Raw genomic sequence first — 10,720 nt, forward strand, 5'->3', positions numbered from 1 at the left:
TTGACTGATTTTATTTTATATTATTTATTTATTTATTATTTTTACAATGGGAGAAGAAACAATATGCGCAATATCATTATCATTAGTAATGTTTTTGTGCTGATTTTATCACCATCTTATCATTATTATCGCTATCTTCTCCATCACCATCAGAGAAAGAGAGAGAGAGAGAGAGAGAGAGAGAGAGAGAGAGAGAGAGAGAGAGAGAGAGAGAGAATCATCACTTCTTCTATTATTGTTATTATTATCATTCGTACTGCTACTTCTCTCGCTTTCTATCATACTCGTTGTTCTTATCACTACGACCGTCATCATTACTCCCGTAAAACACTGAAAATTCAAAATTACCACAAATTCATCCCCAATCGGCTCTGCTCTCTGGAAGAAAAAAAATATTATTATTATTATCATAGCAGCCCGTGGTTTCGATCCAAGGTCCTCTGGGTTATGAGCCCGGCGCGCTGCCCCTGCGCCACCCTGCTAATTAGCACAAGTCGAAGAAGATATATTTATTGTTCAGATAGTATCATTATTCATTTCTTTGTTATCTTGACTGGCATCACTGCCTTTACCTTTATTATGAATTCATTACGTTTATCTTTAACATTATCGCTATTCTTCCTTCCTTTTTTGCATATGGTTATTGTTTTTACCTTTGTTATTAGTAGTATTGTTGTATCATTATCATTACTATCATTATTATCATTAATACTGTCATTATTATTGTTATTTATTCCAGCTCTATTCAAGAAAACAAAAACAAAAAGAAAATACTGCTAAAATTGGAGAGGGTTGAGATAAAGTTAACGAAAATGGCGCCTGTTGCCGTCGGCCTCCGAGCCAGAGGCCTAACCTCTGAACCACGGAGCCTTGGTAGCATTGGCGCGCACTTGACTACTTGAATGTTAATGGTGATGATAATGATAATAATGAAGATAATGATAATGATAATGATAATGATATTAATGTTAATAATTATAACAATAATAATAATAATGATAATGATAATGATGATGTTGAAGGTAATGACGACAATAATGATGATCAATGATGATAAAGGTAAGAATTATGATAGTAATGATAACAACAATGATAACAATGATAATAACAATAATATTGATAATAATAATGATAATAATAATGATAGTAATAATAATAACAAGAATAATAATGATAATAATAATATTAATGGTGGTAATAATGATCATGATAATAAAGATAATGATAATAATAAGAAAAATAAGAATATAAATATAAATAATGATAATTTAATAACAATAATAACTATGGTAATCACCATAATAAAAGTAATGCTAACGATCTTGGTGATGATAATGATTATGATGACGATAATAATGATAATGATAATAATGACATTAATGATATAGACATCGTCTCGTGGTTCCCATACTGTGTGGTACTCTCATCAAGAAAGAGTTTTGCCGTTATACCAGTATCACTACCCCTGCAAGCCATTGCACTAGGGCCTTTTACTCTCTCTCTCTCTCTCTCTCTCTCTCTCTCTCTCTCTCTCTCTCTCTCTCTCTCTCTCTCTCTCTCTCTCTCTCTCTCTCTCTCTCTCTCTCTCTGAAAGTAATCTCTGCAATCTATTTTACAATTTAATGATTTAACAGATATAATTCGTCAGTAATACATTTTATTCACATTATAGCAATACGGTGATTGATAATAGCAAAAGATCTACGTCGATTACCAAGGATTAGAATTAACAGAATCCAGAAAATAATTTCAAGGAATGACAGTTTAGATGAAATTATCAAGGTCCCCATAACCAATGTAATTTTGGCTCCCTTAAAATAACAAGTAATAACAAACGGCCGTTTGTTAAAATTCTGAGAGGCCCGACCCAATGCTTATTTTAATGGCAACCTCTATTTATTATTATTATTATTATTATTATTATTATTATTATTATTTATTATTATTTATTATTATTATTATTATTATTTATTATTATTATTTTTGGTATGGATTTCAACGCAGCTGTTATGTGTCTCGCTCTAGAAATAATATTGGAAATCGATCGGGAAACTCGGGTGTCTACTCATCCCTAAAAGCATTTCCCATTTTTTTAGGTTTGAAATATAAAAAAATACCACTTAAGTTTTTAATATAGAAACTATAAGCAACTGGAAAACGTATGTGCTACTTTAAAAGGAAGTAGTTGATATAAAAAAAAAAAACTGACTACAATTAAAAAGAGAGAAAAAAAGACTATGATCAACCCTTCAGTGTTATACCGACGAAACGTCACACTGAAAATGGCATCTAATTTCTAATTATCCTTTTCCCGCAATAAATGTGCTGACACCTACTGTCGTTTGGGAAAGTTACTCACCGTTTATAAAATAACTTATTTTACGTCAAATAAGCTGTATGACTGAAGGTGCTTATAGCCCTGCTGACATGGCAAATTTAATCAGTATAGTGTTTTGACGGATACATTCACTGCTTATATTAAGAAATTTTAAGAAATAGCTTACATGTTGTACATATGCAAATATGTAGTTAAGTTTGGAAGTCCATATCAAGATCAAATTTCTCTCTCCCTCTCACTGCCCTCCCTCTGTGTGTGTGTGTGTGTGTGTGTGTGTGTGTGTGTGTGTGTGTGTGTGTGTGTGTGTGTGTGTGTGTGTGTGTGTGTGTATGTGTGTGTGTGTGTGTGTGTCTATCTATCTACATTTTTTAAAGCTTTTATTTTCTTGGGTAGAGGCAGCAGTCATGGATATATTAATGCAGGTCATCCTGTGCCTTTCTCGGATGGGGAGTTTACTGAACGCTACAGGCTGACCAAAGACTGCACAAAAATTCTTCCAGATTTGATGGATCAAAGGCTGCCACGAGGAAGGAACATGAGGAGTGGGCATCACTCATTCTAACTGAAAAATGGATATATAGCTTTGTACAATTCACTAATAGTTAGCTATAATAAAATATTTATCACTATTGAATATGCAGCATACATACTTATCTCTCTCTCTCTCTCTCTCTCTCTCTCTCTCTCTATATATATATATATATATATATATATATATATATATATATATATATATATATATATATATATATATATTCTTCTTTTAACGGTAGGTTCATATCTGAGCCGCCGTGGTCACAGCATGATACTTGATTGTAGTTTTCATGTTGTGATGCTCTTGGAGTGAGTACGTGGTAGGGTCCCCAGTTCCTTTCCACGGAGAGTGCCGGTGGTACGTTTTAGGTAATTATTCTCTCTATTTATCCGGGCTTGGGACCAGCACTTGACTTGGGCTGGCTTGGCCACCCAGTGGCTAGGTAGGCAATCAAGGTGAAGTCTCTTGCCCAAGGGAACAACGCGGCGGTCGGTGACTCGAACCTTCGAATTCAGATTGCCGTCGTGACAGTCTTGAGTCCGACGCTCTAACCATTCGGCCACCGCGGCCTTGACGATCATGGCTTCCATGATTTTTCTTAGCAATTTAGAGCGGTGGTTTGCCATTGCCTTCCGCCCGGTGTTTTTATCGAGTCACCATCTCTATTTACCCAGCACTGGCTTGAGTTGGCTTGGCCACCCAGTGGCTAGGCAGGCAATCGAGGTGAAGTTCCTTGCCCAAAGGAAACAACGCGACGGCCGGTGACTCGAACCCTCGAACTCAAATTGCCGTCGTGACAGTCCTGAGTCCGACGCTCTAACCATTCGGCCACCGCGGCCCCTATATATATATATATATATATTATATGTATATATATATATATATATATATGAATGTGTATATATATGTATGTGTATATGTAATATATATATATATATATATATATATATATATATATATATATATATATATATATATATATACATATATATATATATTTTATATATATATATATATATATATATATAATATATATATATATATGTATATATATATATACACACACTCGTACATATATGTACACACACACACACACACACACACACACACACAACACAACACACAAACACCACACACACACACACACACAACACACACACACTCACACACACACATACACACACACACACACACACACATACAAACACACACACACACACACACACACACACACACACACACACACACACATATATACAGAAAGAAGAGAAACTTACATTACATATGATTTCATTTTTGTTCCAATAGGTTTAAGTGTATGTTTGCGTTATCGGGCAACCGGAAACTTTCAACTGAGTATTGCAGATTGCTCACAGATGTCAAAAATATCCGTCTGTAAGTTTGTTGGTCTGCCAGAGCCATTGCTTCCTTAGCAACAGAATACACCTCGTTTCCAGATGCAAGAGACTTGTCTGCAAATATCCAGAAGCTCCAGGCAATAGCAGGGATGACTGGAGGAAATGATGTAGAACTCTGCCGTTGCAGGAAAAGGTTGATATGCAGGGTATATGTGGTACAGATTTGAAATACATAAACATCATTGCTAACTGGCCAGGGTGTGTGCATGTCAGCAGTCAAAATTATCTCCACGTATCCACTTCGGTTTATTATTCGTCTGAAGAGGAACTCGTGAAGAGTTCAAAAAGTCACGATTTCTTTTCTTTTCTTACTGTGGCTGTTTTCCTTTTCATCTTTGTGTACACGTTACTGTGTTTGTGTTATGACAGCAGAAGTTTTGAAAACTCATGTGTGCCATATTCTCGAGCAAGGAAATCATCTTGGTTACTTGGAGACAGTAGGTACCCTTGTCGCAGTTACCTGTTAACACCTGTCCAGGGACCTACAGCTGACAAGGCGAGGCGCTACAACATAGCCCACACAAAGACCAGAAATTTGATTAAACTTGCTTTGCTTGCCGCGGCCGAAAACTAGAAAGAAAATCCTCATGGCCTGTGCATTTCTTCATAATATAGCCATACGTCATACGTCATCATACGTCATCCACCGCAAATTGGAGAGAGTGATGAGCCACTTGTGGATTTCAAGAGGTTCATACAAATGTTGCCTTTCATGTAAGGAGCAGTATACTAGAAAGATAAGTTTTAGATTAAGGTTTTAAGTTTCAAATGTAAAATACTCTTTCATATTTATTTATTGCCATTTATTTATTAATCTATTTGTAATATTGTAATATTACCAACTTCAAGTAATGTGAAAAAATGGGGTAAAGTATGTCATTATTTCGAAGTTTTCAGTGTCATGAAGTATTCTCTTTACATTGTTCTAATAGATTTTTTGTAAGTTTGTTAGACTATATGTATTTCATAAAATCATGCAATTCTTTATTACTTACTTACCGTCACTCACAGTAATATCTACCGCGTATCATGTTGTTTTATATATTTTTCTTCATTAACGATATATAAAAACATGCAAATGATAATCATAAAAAAATACTTGATACTTATATTACTTATCTGTATGCAAATATCAAGAAAAGAAAATTTATTTTCCTGGAAAAAATATCAAAATTAATTCTTCAACATATTATAATACAGATATTTGTGTATCACAGCAGTAAATTAAATTGACTACATATCACAAACGTCAATAAGAATATCTGCCCAATATCACAGCAGTAAAATGTAACCAATTGCACTTCTAAAGTAAAATAAATTCTATATCACAGTAGGAAAATAAAACGATCTCTTCAATATCGCACATAAAGGAGGATATTCTAAATATCCCAGTAGTAAAACCATTTTCCTCAGTATCACAACACAAAAATAAAATTAGGAACGGAATCTGAAAATTACTTTCGGCAAATTTTCCAATGCAAACGTTTCTCACATTGGCCTCACAGATCAGCCCAAGAGAAACAAATCGCCCTGGTTGTATCACATACATAACTATAATGCAAAGTATGTAAATAGTAATAAACTTATTATAAACTGTACCCAAATGCCCGCTTCAGCTGGTCAAATGGGCAGTGTTTCTGGGCGGGAGGAGAGGGTACGGCGCATTCAAACTCGCGGTAACTTTTTCCCATGCTTCTTGCTTCCGAGTTATGCTTGCAGGATCATGCGTATCCTCCAGGATAGCTGATTTGTGTTTAGCTATTAGAAAAAGGATACTCTCCCTCTGGTCCTCCGAAAGAGGGATTTGTTTTTCCTGCTGAACAGCCATCACCGCGAAGAGTTTACTTCAGCTGACAAAACAAGCATACCAGCTGTCTGGACGGATGTTTGGACAATGCAATTTACGCTTGTTTAACAAATTCATGTGAACTGTACAGGCTGGCCGCAAACAATCTGATGAATGTGTGGGGCTATATATAGACAATTTTCCGACAATCTAAAAGTCAAAAAACACACTTTACATTTTCGATTTGCCATCAAAATTATATTCATATACAACACAGTTAATGTTATTCCGATTATTAACGTCGGTAATTTTTATTTTCACCCTCAATGTATTTTAGATGTACACGTGGCACCCTCTACACCAGCTGTGAAGGCGCAGGGGTTATTCATGCTTATCGAAGAGAAAACTCCAGAAAGCAAGGAGAAATTTGCTCAATTACCATTTGACATCATGTAAAATAGTGGCAGACAGGTATTCCATGCCGATAGTAATGCAGAGTAAAATTTGCAGTATTGTTATCAGCGTCTAAAGAGGACAATTTGAATAGTCAGGTGGGGTAGACAAGCCCTGATTTTGCATTTTTTGAAATTATTTCCGTTTTTATTAACTTCAACTTACGGTAATCGACATATGTTCTATCAACAATCTGTGCATGTAGACTCTGGGTTGCTACAATTGAAATAAAATGTATTATTTACAAACTTTATCTGTAGTCATTAAAACATTAAAGTAGACTGAGAGAGAGAGAGAGAGAGAGAGAGAGAGAGAGAGAGAGAGAGAGAGAGAGAGAGAGAGAGAGAGAGAGAGAGAGAGAGAGACCGAGAGAGAGAGAGAGAGCGAGAGAGAGAGAGAGGGAAAACATAACATTACATTCACATTCATACATAAAAGCACATGTGTAGCATAACCTGCATAATAAGTTTTATGCAATTAAAATACGACTAACTGATTCTTTTATAATTCTCTGTGGTGTAGTGGTCAGCGCGGTCGCCTCTAAAGCGACAGACTCGGAGACAAGGGTGAGGCACCTCCATTTTAAGCATGTTTTTTATCTCCATATTCATCTATCTACCCATTTACTTTTCCGTTTCTTTCATTCTACTTAGTAACTCTCTCACCATAGTTAACAGCGTCGAGGAATATCAAGAAGCCTCTCTCTCTCTCTCTCTCTCTCCCCTCTCTCTTCTCTCTCTCTCTCTCTCTCTCTCTCTCTCTCTCTCTCCTCTCTCGTGTGCGTGTGTGTTTTGTGTGTGTTTTGTGTGTGTTTGTGTGTGTGTGTGTTTGTGTGTGTGTGTGTGTGTGTGTGTGTGTGTGTGTGTGTGTGTGTGTGTGTGTGTGTGTGTGTATAATGTGTAAATGCATTTATGGTAAATTGCAAAACACACACACACTTAGTCTCGCTTTCCCTCTTCCTCCATGCCCAGAGATATTCCTCATTAAATATTTAATCCAAAAAAATCTAACCATGCTTATATACGTGAAGTTTTATCAAATCGTAGTCACTGAAGCTAGCTTTTTAAATTTCAACTCTTGATGTGAGGCCTTTAAAAGTGATTACTTCTAGTTTCATCATTATCTTAACTACTATCAGAATTGTTAATAAGATTATTTATGGCAGGTGTTTAACTCATTATGCCATTGTGAATGTTAATTTAAATGATATTCGGAATTAACAAGCTGCAGCTTTTTCACTTTGTCTTAGGTTTGCAATGAAAGTATCATTAGAATGTTTAGCTTACATTTGTGTGTAAACTGCAGACCAGTTTAAGAGAGAGAGAGAGAGAGAGAGAGAGAGAGCGAGAGAGAGAGAGAGAGAGGGGGAGAGAGAGAGAGAGAGAGAGAGGAGAGAGAGAGAGAGAGAGAGAGAGAGAGAGAGAGGGGGGGGGTTAAGGAGGCCAGGCAATTTCATATTTATGCAGGACTTTGTTTTAATCTCGATTTCAAAATCTAATATCAATATTTTCTCTTTCCTGTTCTGTAAAAGAAAAAGGGGAATTTAGTCGTGCTGTTCGTTGATTGGTAAAAAGCAAATTGATTGATTGACTATTTCTTTATATAGCTAACCACGCTTTCAAGTACTTGTGTCTGGCAATATATCTTTTTATTGGACTTTTCTGCTGTCTGTCCATGCATTCGCCTGTCTTACCTACGGCCGTGGGTCTGTCACAGCCTGCACTGGGTTGGTGTCTGTTTGCCGAGAAACCTGAATACCTCTATAGCTTTCTCGTCTTTCTTGTCAGTTTCTTTTTTCTTTGCTTACTTGTTCCCTCATTTTTGGCATATTTCTCATTCTCAGTTTTCGCATATTCCCTTTATCCTTCTGACACACAAAACACACACATAGACATACACACACAAACACACTCTTAAACACACATAAACATACGTATAAACATAAACACAAACACACACACACACACAAACACAGACATAAACAAAAACACGCACACAAATACACATACACACACAGATGTGTGTGTGTGTGTGTGTGTGTGTGTGTGTGTGTGTGCTTATGTACAATACACCAAAGGAATTAAAAAAACACACATAAACACACATATAAACACACACACAAACAAATACAAAAACACAAACATACACACAGACTCACACATTCACATACACAAACACACAAACACATACATTAACATAAATACAAAAACACACACACAAGCACACACATAACCACAAACACACACACACACACAGATTGTGTGTGTGTGTGTGTGTATATATATTATATATATATATATATATATATATATATATATATATATATTATATATATATCATCATAACGGTATGCTCATGTTTGAGCAGCCGTGGACCTCTCCATCATCCTTCGCCACTTGTACCATCGACAGCCCGCAAATATCTTTGATATTGTCGCTCAGTCTTGTCTTCGGTTTGCCTCTTCCTCTGTTTCCTATCACCATCCCTGTCAGCAAGCGGTCCTCAAAATTTTACTTCTCATTACAGGACCAATAAACTTTAATTTCCTCTTGTTCAAGATGTCCAACAGTCGGTCTTTACAAATTATTTTTCTCAGCACTTCATCATTCGTCTTCTTCTCTGTCCAGCTAATACGCAGTACTCGTCTGTAACACCACATTTCAAAACTATTGATCTTTTTCTTGTCTATCTACTTCAACACCCAACACTCAGAACCATATGATGCAATTGGGAAAACTAATGAGTTCAATAACCTCAGCTTTGTCCGTAATATATTATATATATATATATATATATATATATAGAGAGATAGATATATAGATATATATATATATATAGTATATTTTATGTATATATATATATATATATATATATATATATATATCTATATATATAATATATATATATATAATATAATATATATATATATATATATATATAATATATATTATATATATATATATATATATAGGTACAATTCATTAAAAGAACGACATACAGTAAAGGAAATAAAAAATGCTAAGTCGTTGGGTCCCCGATCCTCGTTCTCCTCCCTCTCCGTCAGTAAGACTCCGTCCTTCGCCAGCCCCTCCCTCAGTGGGACTCCGGGAGATCCCACAGCAGTGGCTCCAAGTCATTGGCCATCTCGTCCAATCTCTTTTCCTCACTGTAACACTCGCCTGTCCTTCGGCCGGAGTCGTCCTAGCTTCTTGGGCTTGGCCTCGCCCTCGTCCTTGCGGGCGTGCTTCCTAAGAGGCATCTGGTACTGGATAGGCCGCCTGCTGGTCACAAGGCATCGGTGCTCGAGACAAACGTCCACGAGGTGGTGGGTGCCTCGTGCGGCGGCGGCGGACGCCATCGTGTCCTTGGCCCCGAACAGAAACCGCTGGAAGCTGGGCGAATTTGATCGATCTCCTTCTCAGCGCTGAGGAACGTCCTGGCGTAGTGGTCATCGCTTAGCACCTCGGGTTCCTTCCCCCATCTTCGAAACAACAGGCAGCTGGGGGGCGGCGCAAAACTGCGCTCGGCCTTAGCCTCCTGTGGTCCGTCGAGGTAAGGATGGCGATCACTTCCAGTCTCGGGGAGGCATCGCCTTCCGCTGATTCTGCGTGCTGAAAGCCTCCTCACGGACACGTAGAAGCTCCTCCAAGGACGTAGCGCCGCTGTTCTAGATCCTGTGAAAGAGCAGCTCTCCAAAGCTGGGGGAAGGACGCGCCTTGACGGTCGGGGCGGAGACCGCGCCCTCTAGCTTTCTAGTGTGTGTACGTGCGTGCGTGTGTGTGTGTGTGTGTGTGTGTGTGTGTGTGTGTGTGTGTGTGTGTGTGTGTGTGTGTGTGTGTGTGTGTGTGTGTGTGTGTGTGTGTGTGTGTGTGTGTGTGTGTGTGTGTGTGTGTGTGTGTGTGTGTGTGTGTGTGTGTGTGAGCGACACGAGAGATGGACTTAAGGCGGATAATGAAAGTGGCCTTGGCTTTTGGCTTTATTCGCTACAAGCTGAGTGGATGCAAGCTGAGCTCCTTCTCTCGTGTCGCTCACATCTGATGGCAGCGGTGTTCAAGAACCTCACAACGCCGACGCATATTCGCCTACCACCTCGCTCCTCGCCGACGCCTGTTGCCGATCCACGCGAAGTGCCTCCCCGCCTCTTTTAACGCCCAGCCATCGCTACCAAGTCCTCTTTGATCACGCCTACC

At 37.8% G+C, this 10,720-nt stretch overlaps 1 protein-coding gene and 1 pseudogene across 1 annotated transcript in view; one reads left to right on the forward strand and one right to left on the reverse strand.

Moving 5' to 3' along the window:
• The first annotated feature begins 2,397 nt into the window (after positions 1 to 2,397).
• Positions 2,398 to 4,865, forward strand: LOC119571669 (annotated as a pseudogene).
• A 5,230-nt stretch (positions 4,866 to 10,095) lies between these two features.
• The window catches only part of LOC119571670 (integumentary mucin C.1-like), a gene marked incomplete at its 5' end in the record, with an annotated part of 24,433 nt that continues 23,808 nt past the window's right edge, over positions 10,096 to 10,720 (reverse strand). Inside the window, one exon of the mRNA XM_037918864.1 lies at positions 10,096 to 10,197. Coding sequence (XP_037774792.1) covers positions 10,096 to 10,197 — 102 coding nt within the window. The remainder of the gene's footprint in view (positions 10,198 to 10,720) is intronic.

This window comes from Penaeus monodon, unplaced genomic scaffold (genome assembly GCF_015228065.2).
Source record: "Penaeus monodon isolate SGIC_2016 unplaced genomic scaffold, NSTDA_Pmon_1 PmonScaffold_74, whole genome shotgun sequence".
In the NCBI taxonomy this organism is placed as follows: Eukaryota; Metazoa; Arthropoda; class Malacostraca; order Decapoda; family Penaeidae; genus Penaeus; species Penaeus monodon.